At 37.2% G+C, this 15,445-nt stretch overlaps 1 protein-coding gene across 10 annotated transcripts in view; it reads left to right on the top strand.

Annotated features, from left to right (window-relative positions):
- The window catches only part of LOC134850981 (protein unc-80 homolog), a 107,142-nt gene that overhangs the window by 59,831 nt on the left and 31,866 nt on the right, over positions 1-15,445 (top strand). For 8 of the 10 annotated variants that reach the window (XM_063866828.1, XM_063866827.1, XM_063866831.1 and 5 more), the window contains 6 exons: positions 761-887; positions 1,181-1,507; positions 1,772-1,956; positions 2,208-2,376; positions 5,326-5,541; positions 5,822-5,836. In XM_063866828.1, coding sequence (XP_063722898.1) covers positions 761-887; positions 1,181-1,507; positions 1,772-1,956; positions 2,208-2,376; positions 5,326-5,541; positions 5,822-5,836 — 1,039 coding nt within the window. The remainder of the gene's footprint in view (positions 1-760; positions 888-1,180; positions 1,508-1,771; positions 1,957-2,207; positions 2,377-5,325; positions 5,542-5,821; positions 5,837-15,445) is intronic. The other 2 variants (XM_063866829.1, XM_063866833.1) reach the window with 1 other exon arrangement.

Consider the following 15,445-nt stretch of genomic DNA (forward strand, 5'->3'; position numbering starts at 1 on the left):
GCTTATACCAGAAGGTCCAACAACACTTAGAGATAACATAACTGCTTATGAGGGATCTGGGTATGGATCGGGGCAGTGAATATATCGTAATATTTGTTGAAATAGTTCTGTTTTTTGGCTTCTTTTAGTCGTCAGCGCGAAGTAACTCTTAAATATTTAGCTGGTTTATTGAAGCCGTACCAAGTAACTTTTTTTCCTTTTGTCTGTCGTTTTTCCGCGGCAGTAAGAGTAACTTAAGCTCAGCAGCCTCCCAAAAAACCAAATGAAACCCATAAGTTCTAATTACTTGGGTTGTTTGCAATGATTTTCCACAGCAAGTACGTTTCTGAAACTATTTATTCAATTCTACGCTTTCAAAACAAAATTGCTCAAACTTTGATCCCGTGTGCTCCTTTCAAATACTTTCTTCTAGAATTTTTTTAAATAGTTGCAGGGAAAACGCCAAAAATGTCTTAAAAAAAATCGTTCATTCGCCCATTAAAATCAAAAATTTTTTGTCCGGTGACTGGATTTTGTTTTTCCTAGAAGTAATATTTGACATCTCAAAATGAAAGTCTAATTATTTTACAGACATGATGATCTTATGTGCATTTTTTAAAGAAAAAATATATTCAAGTTTTCACAATTATAAAACTATCTTCCTGAATTGTAGCTTCAAAAATTGTAGTTTCTTTTTATTTGAACGAATTTTCTATTTTCGACTAAGAAGCGTTTTGAATGTACCTATGTTTAAACTATAGTGTACAATATGTATTTGTAGGCTGACTATCCATTGGATCAGATCTTGAACACGAACTGTAGGATCATCTGTGGCCAGGAAAAAGCTGAGAACATCTTCATCAACCTCCTCATTCCCCTGTTCACACATATGGGCAGCAACAGACAAGGTCACATCACAACACACTTTGCTTACACAAACTACTTTTTTGTATCACGATTTTTTGGATTAGAAAAAAATCATCGATGTCGCGTTATCTTTTCTCTAGTTGTCTCAAGTAGTGCTCACAGAAGTATCCTACTATTTTTTCCAAGATTCCTTAAAATTGAAACTTCATATCAATTTGAACTTAAATTTTTCATTGAGCTCAAAAATCAAATTAAAATAGCAGCTGTAAAATAGCAGCAACTGCAATTTTCATAACTTTGGTTGTGATGATGTGTTTTTTTTGGTTCACTTTAGACTGTCCCAGAATGCGCACAGACGACGTGTCCTTTATCTGTCATACCATCTTCAACACCATGCTACCCTCCTCCAGTCTGCACCATGGCAGGGCCACCTCCCAAAACTCCTCCTCCTCCTCATCCAACAGCAACGGAACCAACTCGGCTGTCGTCGTCAACTCCACAGTTGGGTCCACCTCCAATCCAGCGGCACCTGGACTGAATATTGAGAATGTGACTCATGTGCCCAAGGCGGTGAACAACTCCCCCAACCCCCCACATAATCCCTCCTCGGCTGACTCGGCCGGAGCTATGTTCGACTCCTTCTTCGAGAGTGGGTTCCTAGGTTAGCAGCCAATTACGTCTTATTGTCCGCGATTGATCTCCGTTCAATGCAGCTATAGATGGGCTTACGAGTTCTGGGTTTGGTTTCACGATGGCTAAGGTCAAAGAAAGCACATATGTATTCTCCGAGTGTATTAATATATTTAAAAATTTTCACGCTCAGTGAAGTTACTGTTTTTTTTTACCATATCAACAGTTATATATTTTCAAGTATATTGCTCTACGAGTGTTCTGATTGTTGCATACAATGTTGAGTGTGTGTTAGCTCTGAAGTTCCTGGTGGCCTGCTTTCCCGATGGACTGAAGCGGGACTGGGTGTGGATGGCTGGGTGTGTGAAGGAGATGGGTTCCACCCTCCACTGTGGCATCGCATTCTGGGACTTCCTCCTCTTCATTATAGAACAAGACGCATTCCTCTTCACCCTCCTCAAACCCTTCCTACAATTCAAGGTCACTGAACACAATTAAACTTCCATCAGCACTCCCTGTATGGTTACTTTTTGACATCTATTTACTTGAAATGTTGCAAATTCGAGGAAAAGTTTACTGAGTCTGAAAATTGCTGCTGCTTAAAAAATATCCTAAAAGTATTTTGGGTGGCAATGAAAGAGTTAATTAATTCGTTGGGGTTTGAATTATATAATTGATTGGTTTTTATTCCCAAGAAAATGTACTTTCTGTGTAATGTTGTGTTTTGCCAGATGTGTCGTGTGATGTGTGCGACTGAGCCGGAGATGGCGTTCCAGTTCTACATCCAGCACAAGATATTCAGTCCAGTCAAGGAGAGACCCTGCAAGGGCACCACACTCGAACAGCTCGGCAGCGAGTTCCGCACTCTCAAAGCACGCAATGCTCAGACACTCCTCAAAGGTAACGTTTCAGTCTATTTAGTTACCTCTCAATTCTTAGAATGCTTTTCTACAGCTGCACACACAGTGAATGTTTTTGAGATGCTGTAACACGTGTATTTATTATTCAGACTAATTGGGAAAGTATACGAGCGATCTAAAGTAAAAATAATTTTAAAGCAAATGAGATTTGGGAGAACACGTAAAGGATTTCTCAGAGAACCATTTTTGTTTATATGATATTCCAGAGGTATATCATAACTTCAAGCCAATTAAAAATACGTTATCAGAGAAAACCGAAAAGCGCTGTTTTGCTTACCAAAAGCGTTTTTTAAGATAAATCAAATACCATTCGCATTGTGCACGAACCTCGACTTGATATTAAGACGTCAACCTTAGTTTTAAACAAGAAGACAAAAGTGTGCTCTCTGGCTTCTAAATTCCACAGACCTTTCTTTCCTTTAAACGTGTTAAAGGTTTTTGTAGCCGGAATCCGTACACAAAGGATGCCTCCACAAAAATCAGACAATTTGTTCACCACAGTAAATATTTGAGACATCCAATGACAAATGATAAACTATTGTCTCGTGATGCTTCTTTTGTGTAAAATCAATTGTCTTTACACAAGCAAAGCTTGTGTTATAGTATGAATTCTCTTTTTTTCAACTTAAAATGGTGTTGCGACAAAATGTGTTCATTTTGAAAGTGTTCTTTTTGATCAATAACCAGCTATTAAGTGCAGCCAATGCTAAGGATATTAACAGAGACTATTATATTACAAATAACACTTTAGCTTCCAGGTATCATGGATCTGTAGCGTAGAGTTAGAGAAGGAGACCAGCAAAAAAATAAGAGGGCTCAAACCTGGGCAGGGTCGAGTGTTTTATTGAACTTTTTCGTATACTAAAATGCGTCCGCTCTATAAATTAAGGCATGTTAGGTGGTAAATTTATTTTTTTTTCAGATTGACTGTTACTGCTAATGCTTTATAATTGGATTGCGTCACTTTGCGATTATGTAGACTCATTATTTGCGTGCGCCACTTAAAAAAATTTGTAGACTCAAAACTTTTTTTCATTCAGTTTTTCCCAGTAGCATTATCGGTCATATTTTTGCTTGTGTATGCGAAGTGAAACTTTGCCTCTGTGTTCAGTTCTAATAACTTGATTTTTGTCTAATCATCTGCAAATGTTTGAGAAAATAAGCGACAATATCCCGTTAATTCAAACTATTTGAAACGTACTCAAGCCATTTCTTAAGCCATTTTTAAAGCAAGGTTTTAGTTATTATAACTCTTTTTTTTTATTATGTAATGCAAAAATCATAGATGTAAACAATATAAATTACCAGTTTAGGTACGTGTTACAGAAGGGCAGTCAATGCTTATAAGGCTTCACTCGCTCTGATACATAAACTTTTGTGTTTCCGAAGTTGAGCTTCGCTTTTATGTAAGTTGATGCCCTTTTAATTGTTTTTGCTCCACGAAAAGCAAAATTTTTAAAAATTGTTCTTGTTTGCAAATTCTAGCTTCAGAAAAAGACCAATTCAAGGATAATTTTTCCAATTCAACCAAAATGGTATGATTAAGTGTTTTAAGTATTATTGTAACAAATTAAGCGACAAATTCGTGATTTTTAAAATTTAAACTATGAAAAGCTAATCAAGTTTGATATTTGTTGACATGTTTTACCTAAATTTACGGATAGTGCCTGAATTTGACAGATAAGAAGCGCCAACATGTTAAGAATTGTTTTAATTAGTTTTAAAGCTTCATTCGACCTGAATTTTTTGACCTGGCTTAGTTACCTTAATTGGTGTTACTTCAAGGGCCAAAAAATGATTGATTGAGAAAATATTGTCAATTGTCGGGCAAAATTTTACAGTTATGAAGCTTTATCTGCTCAAAAGTTTTTTACCTCAACAGTTTGTAAGGTTTTTTTTTGTCTTCAGATTAATGAGAGGCCTAGAGCGGCTATTTTTGGCTCAATGAAAGAATTGTGGGCTTAGTAGCCGCTCGTTTAGAAAATTAAAATTTTGTTTTTTTTGCTGTTTTGTTGCGTTTCTTGATGACTATTTTCTAGTTTTTTTTTCTCGTTGTTTTCCCAAATTAGTTTTTTGTTTAGTTTGTTATTTCCGTTTTGTTTTGTAGTCGCTAGCATGCGAAGCTCCACCTTGCCTCTGTTTAATTTGGTTTTTTACCGACTACGATAAAACAATTTATTTGAATATTCATACAGAGCTCGGACCATATGCCACACTCCTGTCTAGATAATGCCATATATTTGCTGGTTTTTGCTTATTCAAACTACTTTTTTCAAAATTTTCTTTAATGTTTTACACATAATTTTCTGTTTCTTTGAAGATCTTCAATTTCGTATTTCATTCGGTAAAACGGGCAGTGCTTTGTAAGCTAAATTTGGTTTGTCAGCTTTCCCCTTATTGTTTCTGGTGCTTCATATTATAGTTTTTGCTTGATTACTTACCCTTATGAGTGAAAAATAAATTCTTCTTCTTAATGAACGAAGGCCGTGATTATTTTTTGTTTTACTTTCCGGAAAAATTTAGTGAAGTTTGAACACATCAGATTTGATCTATTCCAGTTTGGCTTTTTAAAGAGCAGATTAAACTCTTTTCTTCAAAGGAAAAGAAATTATGATATCGAACTAAGAAAGCGGAAATAAAACACAAGAAAACGTAAATGGTCACAAGGTTCTTGGTTCTCAAATTCAGATTTCCCTGCGGAATACTAAAATTATGTAATGATCCTGTTTTGTGAAATTGAAATAGTTTTATGGAAACAGTAAAACAAAATTTTGTTGGTATTTAAATAGGCTCAACTTCAAATATGATTTTTCAAAAGTTTCAAAAAACTTTCTTCAATCCAATGTTAATTTTTTTGTTTTATTTGAGTTTAATGAAGCGTTTCCAACTGTTTATTGGCTATGTTTAAATGGAATGTAAATTGTTTCAGAGCGTCTTCGAATGGTGCAGGATTTCTACGACAACAACTACAGACAGCACAGTGTGCCGACCATTTCAGTGCAGAGCTCTCTGAGAGACCACCCAGACGGCCATCTGTCAGCCTCCAAACACACTCTGGACTCATCTTCCAGTCACGCCAATGCACTGCAGCATGACTACTCGGATACTCCCGGACAGATGAACTGGAACAGACGTCTCAAGAGAGGTACGTTAGATCTGTTTTTAAGACATTTTTTAGGGCTCCCATAGCTTCTTAACACCATTTGCTCTTCGTTATCTTATTCTAGCAAAAAACAATCATTATGAATTCGATTGTCAACAATTTTAGACAGTGTTTTACACCATGCTGCTAGCCTCTGAAAAATGTGTAATCAGATATAGATAGAAAAAGCTTTGTAAAATGTACCTTAATGAAAACAACTAACAAGTTTGCATAAGTCATTCAAATATAATAAAATATTGACCGAACCAGTTGGATTATTTAGTGAAAAAGCAACTGGGTAAGTTCGATTTCTTTCTATTCTCCGAGTTACATAATAATGCGGTGGGAATGACATAACAGAAGATAACAGTGAGTTACACATGCAACAATGAAGATGGTTACGGTCATTTCGCTATATCATCATTGCTTACCATTTGGGTGCTAACTTGTCATGTCAGGGCTAATTTTAGTTAGGTCGCTTGTATTTAACCTGAGCTAGAGGACGGGGGCAAGCACGCTAACTCTTGTAATTTTGTTTTTACTCACATAACACTCCATAATTTTCCTTAGCTTTGGTTTCATGCGCAGTGTAGTGCTCTCAAACGCTTCGAGTCTGTTTCCGCTGCTCATCAAATTAGGACTTTTCTTTCAAGTTTCTTTAAAGTTAAATTGTCCTGGTGAAGTCAACTTAGAGTAGATATATTATAAGAGTTATTTCGATAGTTAGAGTCAGTCAATTCAGTGTTGTTTTATTTTACCCCCTAGTATCACGACAATACCCCCACACAAATACTCAATAATAGACATTAGTGGTGTTGTGAATTAGTATCAAGAGCACCCATATTTTGTGCAAGTGGCACAAAAAGTAACGGCCGCAAAATATACAGCAAAAAGTTTGAAAGAAACAAAAATCAATGATAAAAATTTGGAATTTTTTATAGTTTTCTTCTGTGTTTTTTTGTTCTTTCACTTGTTCATGGGATTTGTTGAAAGTGGGATCAGTACTTGTCAAAATAACTGGACTAAGTCACCAAAACAATTGTTAAATAAAGAATTCTGAATTAATGTTAATCATACTCAGTCTAGCGGCATCAGTTATCAATCAGACTTATGAAGATGGCAAGGAGATGTTGTGATGCAGCTTGAAGAAAATCAGCTGGATAATGCTGTAGTGTTTCAATAGTGATCATAAACACTCAAAGCCGTAAAAATGGGCAACCGTCTTATGTTAAAACGATAAGCAAGTAATTCTCCTGCAAACTATAATTTTTTGAATCAAATGGGATCGATTATACTAAGTTGCAAAAAGTTTAAACAGGCAGAATTTAAGAAAAAAGAGCAATCTGCCTATATATTTTTTCAGTTTTTGTTTCCAAATATCAATTTTCTGGTGACCATGACACCTAATGTCTGTTCTAGCAATTAGTTTTTGCAGGCATTAGTTGTTTGAAAAGGGTCATTTCCGCTTTGTATTCAATTTTTCTCTGTTCCAATTTTTTGCAGCTCTCTACAGGGTGTTTCCCGTACCCAACAAAGGCTTCTAGTTTGAACAAAATTTTGACTCTTTGTCCTTCCCCACCCCACCTGCAAAATTTTGCTAGTAAATTTTTTGTTCACAGTCTTTGATTGGTTACACTAGCCATCAGCTTAGTGTATTATTACGGACTTTCTTTTTTATAATCTAACTCGCAAATAAAAGTGTTCATTAAAATTGCTCACTTATTTGGAAATTTCACTGTATCGTTGGAAATTGCATAGCATCTGTTCTCTGCTTTATTTGTGGCTAGTGTTTGTGACCTATGAAGCGTCCGTGGCTGAGTGATTAGTGCGTGAAACTAATAATCTCTAGGTCGCAGGTTCGAATCTCAGACGTAGTCGAATTTGCTAATTTGAGGCTTCTTTCTACTTTTTTATTGAAATTTACAGAGCTGCTTTAGCTCTTTTCCACCCAAAAAAATTCAAATGTGGGGGGGGGGGCTGGAAAAGAGCCGTTGCTTTTTGTCATGTTCTCGCTAGTGTTCTAGAAGGTCAGCTTCGCCTCTGTGAACCTTGATATACGGACCAACTAGGCCATGAGAATCATATTTTATCTTCATATTTAACCTAGTAAAACCCCTCGTAACACCATAAAATTGATGCTTGTGTTAAGGAAAAGAAAAAGAGCCCAAGTTTTATATAAAAAACTCAACATAAATTTTGTGTTTCCTGCATTGTTACTTAATCTTTTTTTAAAAGTTTTATAATCGTTTTACTGCTCCGCCGCAACGAGATAAACGTTTATTCTGCATGATTTGAGAATAGAAAAAAGTCGTGTCAATACAATGCAAATAAGCACTTGTTATACCAAGTGCTACTTTGCATTAGTTTGCTGCAATTATTACAAGACTTCAGAACGTGTGGCCGAGTGGTTATCGCAAAGGTCCACCTAATAAAAGATCAGGGGTTTGAGACCCACCAGGAGCATTTTTCTAGATAGAAATAGACTAGATTTAGCGAACTTTTGATCAGAAATAAAAATCAGAAAGAAAAAAATTTAAGAAAATGCCTGCTTTATTTAAATTTTCAAAATTAGTTTCTGATCAGATGTTTGGATTAGAAGTTAGTTATTTTTCGACGGAAATGAAAAAAAGTGTTCAGTATGGGTTTCAAAACGTGTTTTTTTTTTTTAAAAGTTTTCATTTCACCAAGATTTGGTTCCTGGAAGTGATTTTTTTTTGCAGTAGACAGCAAAAATTTGTGAAGTTCTTGTGAAGTAAATCATTGAGTTGGATTTTTTGTTCTCGTATTTTTTTGAGCAATTTACTGAAAATTCAATATATTTTGAACTGAACAAGGTTATACTGTGCTGAATTGAAACAACCGGATAAAATGAACTAAAACAGAATTTTCAATCTTTTTTTTCACACTTGCTTATACTCGGCCAAAAAAAGATGAGGACGAAAATTGCTCGGAATTTTATCAACGTTTTTATGGTGCAATTTGTTTTGCAAACTTTCAAACTAAAGTTACTCGTTTAAAACGAGTCAATTCATTTGGTTCAAAATAAAGGAGCTAAACAGTTTTAAGGGTCAGTTGTAGTTATTTTTTTGTCAGTTGTAGTTATCAGTTGAGCCTGTTTAGTTTCTTAATCAAATGAATCAAATAAAATACCCTGTTTTATGGTTGTTTTTTTTTAGTTCGAAATTTAACTTTAAAATGCACCATAAAAACTGGTTAAGTTTCAAGCGATTTTTGTCATCATCATTTTGGGCCCAATATAACCGAGTTTGAGAAAAACTTGAAAACATGTTTAAAAATTCAGTTTTAATTCAATTTATCCGGTTGTACTAATTCAGCACTATAGAAGCTTGTTCAGCTCAATTTGCATTGAAATTTCATTAATTCGCCCAAAAAAATGCGTGAAGAGATGAAATGCAACTCATTAAATTATAACCTCAGACCTTGGAAAATTTTTGCTTACTACTGCGAAAAGAATCACTTCAATAACCCAAACATTTGTGAAATGAGAGAGGGTTTGTAAAAACAAGTTTTGAAAACACCCTGAATAGCTTTCCGGGATTCAGTTCAGAACGATTTTCACTGGGGCTTTAAAAACCCTGCTTAAGTCATTGAAATTTACGCGTTGAGCGTCACAGATAAAAAGAAGTTGAAAATGCGCATTGTCTAACGATTTGCGCGCTTAACTGTTTGCACACGATGGGCAAAATTGGTCTAGATAAAAAAGTTAACTAGAGCAAACGTATTGTTATTGGTTATCAACTTCATTAATCTGAACAAAAAACTGGATGAGTTACATGTGAAATTGATTATGTTTTCCCGCAAATTGAAGAGAGTAGCTTGTCTCAGAACACGGGGTTTTTCGCCGAACTTCTAAAGCAATTACAGTTATAATCGGTAATCGGTGTTGTAATTGCTTCAATTAGATAAGTTGACTTGATAAAAATAGTTTTTTTTTCTTCATCCTAAGAAAACGAAGATAATCTGAGCTTGGCGTGGTTTCTTTCCCGCATCAGTTTTTGAAGGAAAGTTATAGTGATTAAATTAGTTCACAATTTGATTTCAGTTTCACTCTAGTTGTTGCAATCTAGTTAACCTATCTGTCTGGCGCTAACTGGTAATTAACCTTCGGAGGTGTCTGTCACCTTTGGATGACCGCTATTTCATTATCTCCGACTAACTTTCTATATTGCAGTCCTTAACTTTAGCGTACAATAACTACCTATCGAAATCTTCTTTTCACATGGCGCAATAAATAGGTCAGAGTGGGGAGAACCCACTGGGAATTACGTTGTTTTGGCCCACTAAGTTAGCCGACCCTTCAATGCTATGGGAGTTTTGGTTCATTCGGTTTCAATGGGGAATGGTGGCCAAACCCGACATCAATCCGAAAAACTTTTACTACGCCAGCACGCTATCAACAGCTCAAATTACGGCACTACCGGAGGAGGTAGATGGAAAAAATCGGCTGGCGGCCGAGCAATTTTTGATATCGAACTTGTACCGATGCCCTAGAAACTGAGTTCAAGAAAGAACGAAATGAGACCTACGAGACCTTTCAGCTATTGGCAAGGAAGCTACATATTGGAGAATCATTGGAGCAGTTCCATTCGGTTTTGAGTGGACCAGCAGCACGGTGCAATTTCGGATAATTGGAGACTAGAATTTTAAGAGACGTGTTTATTGTAAACATGAACAATAGAGAGGCACAAAACGAACTATGTCGATCAACAAAAACACCACAGGAGATGTATCGCATAGCACTATCATACGGGCGTGGAGACAAGTACGCAAAGACGTATGTGTCAGAAACCGGGGGAGCAACGACCAGCGGCACCACCGGTGGAGCGTTCCAAATCAAAACGGAACCGGTGGGGACAATCCGAGGCGGATATCGGAATAGCAGGCAGCACGGACGCGGATCGTTCAATGGACAAGCAGACCTGAGAGGGGGAGCATCTAAGAGGTGCTATAACTGCGACCAACCCAACTTTAACACAGAATATCTGTCCAGATGCCCGGCTAGGAGTGTGACTTGTAATTTTTGCCGAAAGACCGGACACTATAAAATATACCTGTCGGGGAAGCATACTAACCGCGGAAGATCTGCGGTGGGATTGATCCAGAACCAGGAGGAGGTGGACGTTAGCGAAATCGGAGACTCTGAGGATGATTTTTCGCAGCACGAAAATTCAGTTGGATGGGTCAACACGCGGAAGAAAAGGCAACGCTCGTGGGATTCGGACAGGTCAGGAGATTTTGTTGTTATGGTCATAAAATCTAGAAAGGAAACCAAGTTGAAAGTAGCCGGCGCTAAATTACCAATTAAGGTTAATGGTAAGCAAACAAGTGTTTGTATAGATAGCGGATCGCCGATCTCAAAATTCACCTTCGGAGAACTAAAACGAACATTGGGCTCCGCAGGTGTAAACCTAAACGAGCTAAGACCGGAGAATAATGAGTTCAAGGATAACGGCTACAATCCCCTACATCTGTTAGGAACGACGACAGTGCTACTAGAGACGAACGGATGGGCGATCGATGTGAGAATCAAGGTGATAGGAGGAAATAAACCGTCGATCATTGGAAGGGACTTAATGACAAATCTTGGTTCAGAAATATTGCAGAAAACACCGGAGCAGAAGGTGATGTCAGTTCAAGGAGAACAACCGGGGGCCAAGATATCAAGCGTGGAGGAATCATTAGACCCTTTTCAGACCTATTTCAGTAAGCAATCAAGAATATTTTTCGTAGAGTTGGTAAAATTGAGAACTACAAGGTACAAGCGGAATTTTTTTAGACGTTAACACCAATACAACAGAAAGGACGGAGAGTACCGATAACAGTGCAGGACATGGTCGATAAGGAAATTAGTAAACTTTTGCAGCAAGGGCACATCGATAAACTTGAAGAATGTTCGGACAAATACTTTGTCTCTCCAATTGTAATTACGGTGAAGAAAGATGGGTCAGTAAAATTAGCATTAGAATCAAGGGAACTAAATAAACAGGTCCAAAAGAAAAAATCTCAAATCAAAGAGCTCATGGATACTGTAGGGCAAACGATAAGTGAACGGAAAACTGGGGACGTATATTTTTCTACAAGGGATCTCACATACGCTTACGGCCAGCTGCCAATTAATCCGAAAACAAGCGTTCAATGCAGTTTCTCGTTAGTGGGGGAAAATCAACTGGAACGTACCGCTTTGGGACAGGGTTTTATGGCCTCACGACCATGCCGGCGGAATTCCAAAGAGTGACGGATGCAATTTTATCGGAATTTCCATAGGCACACGGGTTCATAGATGATATCCTGGTTGTCACGAAAGGCACTGAAACCGAACACATATCGACTATCAAGAAGATTTTACGGAAATTAGATCGGGAAAACATGTCGCTAAAACTTACTAAGAGCCAGTTTGCACGGAAAGAGTGTGAATGGTTGGGGCATAATATAACTTGCGCCGGAATTACACCGCTAATCCGAAAAACGGAGCCGATCGAGTCCTAAAATTCCCCTAAAACAGTCTCGCAATTGAAATCGTTAATGGGCTTTATCCATAGTCTACACAAATATCTCCCAGCACTCGCGGAATTGTCGGCCCCGCTACGCCCTTTATTAGGCCGGAAAATGAATATATCTGGACTATTGAGTGTCAGATATCGTTCGATAATCTAAAAAAGCAAGTAGCTAACATAGTGGAACTACGGCATTTTGATATACATCGTGATACAAGAATCGTCTGTGACGCAAGCCGTAACGGGCTTAGTGCGGTTCTTGAACAACTTACTTCCGATGGATGGAGGCCGATACCCTTCGCATCTCGGTACTTCAATGATGCTGAAAAGAAGTATTCAACGAATCAATTGGAAATGCTTGCTGTTGTGTGGGGGGCTAAATACTTCCGAAGTTACATTTTGGGAAGGAAATTCTTAATCGTCACGGATCATAAGGCTTAAGTTTCGTTGCTAAATGGAAATAATAAAAAGAAAAAGACCCTGTTTAGCAGATTAACCCGGTGGCTAGATCGCCTTATACCGTTTGATTTTGAAGTGGAACACAAACCCGTAGCTAAAATTGGCCTCGCGGATTATCTATCAAGACATCCAATTTTAGACGCTAAGCCGGTCAGTACTTAGGATTCCCTGTTTACGGTGGGGAAAAATATCCTAAATCGCTCCGCACTCGGTTTTAAAAAGCAACATTTCTCCAAATACACCACAGGCACTTATCAAAACACCGCAGGAAACAAGACGAAACGAAGCGGGATCATGAATAACGAGAATAATTCGGGCTCTGACGAGGACAAATATTTGCCATTAGTGGCGAAACGTACAATAAGCCAAGCAGCAACGCAGACGACGACAAGAATGAACGTGACAGAACCGCATGGGAGTAATTCGGGGGCAAGCATCGAATTGGGGAGGGAAGCAACGTCAGGTGGGGGTACAGCCAATAGAAATGACGACAATCCTACCGAGCAATTACGAGACGGCAACGGACTACACTCTTGTATGAGAGGCGGAGATCGAAACAAACCGGCGAAACAAAAACAATGCGGAGGAAAATTGAAAGGAGACGGAGCGCGACGATGCAGCACCTGGGGCAATATCGGATATTCCACAGGCCGGAAACAAGAAACGGGTGAGAAAGCAACGGCTTGTCTCACATTCCAGCCAAGAATCGGCGAGTTCACAGGATGAGACCTCTTCGAGACGTTCGGGAAGAAAACGTACGGCCGTGAACAAGATGGGCGCAGTCATGATTGATAACATCCAAAAAGTGGAAAAAGACGCAAAGAAATAAAGAGGAGGAAAAAGTATGAAACTACACTAAGAAAAAAAACTATTCCAAAGTCCAGGGAGAGGGCATGCCGTAGAGCGGTGAAAACTCAATCGTTTAGTTAAACTTTGTTGATCTCAATAAATCAAAACTCTAGCTAAAACTTTGTCCTTAATTTTCATCTATTACGTTTCATCGAGTATCTAAAGTTTAGTTTTTCATTCTCTCGCAAGAAGGGGAATGTCATAGTGATTAAATTAGTTCACAATTTGTTTTCAATTTCATTCTAGTTGTTGCAATCTAGTTAACCTATCCGTATGGCGCTAACAGGTAATTTACCTTCGGAGTTGTCTGTCACCTTTGGATGACCACTATTTCATTATCTCCGACTAACTTTCTATATTGCAGTCCTTAACTTTAACATACAAAATTTACCTATCGAAATCGTCTTTTCACAAGTGGTAATGATTAACGTGATTTGAGCATATCTTATTTGCTCTTTCAATACTTTAATACTCAAAATTTATCTTTGATGCTGAAAGCGTACCCGCACTGACAAAGAGAGAAATCAAATTATCTCATTCAGATAATTCAGCTCTTTGATAATCTCAATTTTAGTTGATTGTAGGTCGATTTAAGATGATCCAAAAATTTACCGCTAAAGTTATCCAATGCAATCAATTTGAAACAAATTTGAATCAGTTTTTTTGAAAATTTTTAAACGTTCTATGCAGATTAAATATAAGTTAAAGTAGTTTTTTTGCTCATTTATACAGATTTTGCTGATTTTTTTCTAGCTATTAACTAATTTTATTAGATTGGAAATAAAATTTTTTAATCTGAAACAATTTTAGTTGAAACTTTGCTTTTCAATTGAAATATTGTGCCGATATTTGACCTAGAAAATATGGATACTTTTATGTGAATTTCTTTCATCTGAAATAAATGGTTTCAAATAGGGTTATTTGAACATTTTGGTTCTTTTTGCTTTTTAAATGTCCACTAAAAATTCTGATCTTAAAATGACTCTTGATGAAACTTTGCTTATTTTTTATATCACCGCGGAAATTTTTTGGTTTGCGGTAAACAAATCTCCTCAAAGGGCTGTAGCTGACCCTAAAACTGACAGAGACACCAGTTGATTTAAGGGGAGGGACGGGGGGTGGACATCTCTCAGGGATTCGACCCCATGCCGACCCAAATTGTCCCCCTTTGTACTATTTTGAGATAATCGTTTTTGGCCGACTGACCCTGAAATTTTTTAAAGGCGCTTTTGGCATCAAAATATTTTAATTTTGAGGGGAGAGCGCGTGCCGAAAAAAAAAGCAATTTTTTGGTCAAATTTTTCCAAAAAAAGCCTAAAACGCCTTTTTGCTCTGTTTTTTTTTTCAAAAACTTGCCTGCGGCGCAGAACATTTGCTCAAAATTGGGTCTTTATAGTGATTTTGGAGACCTTAGAAATCAATTTAGTCGACCTAAAAAAATCGACTAAATTTTCGAGTTTTTTTGAGAATCCCTCCTCCCCCCCCCCCCGGGAAAATCCTAGAGCTGCCCCTGGACAGAGATAATTGTTGATTGCAGATTTTTCTCACATTTTGGTACAAACGTTATAATAATATACGATTTTGTTCAATTTTTTCTTTTTGGTTTCTTGCGAAATTCTATCTAAATCGTAATAAGTTATAAGTTAAAGTCTGTTGCAAATTGGTTTACTTAAGCAATTGGCTTTTATACAATCGACTATCATATTTCTTATAACCTCTATAAAAAATCATTTTAAATCGATTTTATTCTAAGTTTTGTCGGAGGGGGTAAACGGACTTTTTTCTCGCACAAAAAACTGTTCCGAGTTGAAATCAGGCAAGCTAGTTGGGCATGTGTTACCTTATAGACTCAATAACATTTATTACCTTATAAAATTCAAAACTTAATAAATTGAATTTTTTGGATTTTGACAGTCCAACATTTATAATTTAATTATCAAAATTTTTTTGAAGAAAAACTATGGGAAACCAACCAAGTAAAGGGCAGTCGGAACAGTCAGGGATTTCCCATGATTTAGAGAGTCATATGTAGCTTGTAACTGGCTTAAGATCCACACCGCTTTGCGTAGTTAGCACTTTAAGTG

Source organism: Symsagittifera roscoffensis, chromosome 7, assembly GCF_963678635.1.
Source record: "Symsagittifera roscoffensis chromosome 7, txSymRosc1.1, whole genome shotgun sequence".
NCBI classification, from domain to species: domain Eukaryota; kingdom Metazoa; phylum Xenacoelomorpha; order Acoela; family Convolutidae; genus Symsagittifera; species Symsagittifera roscoffensis.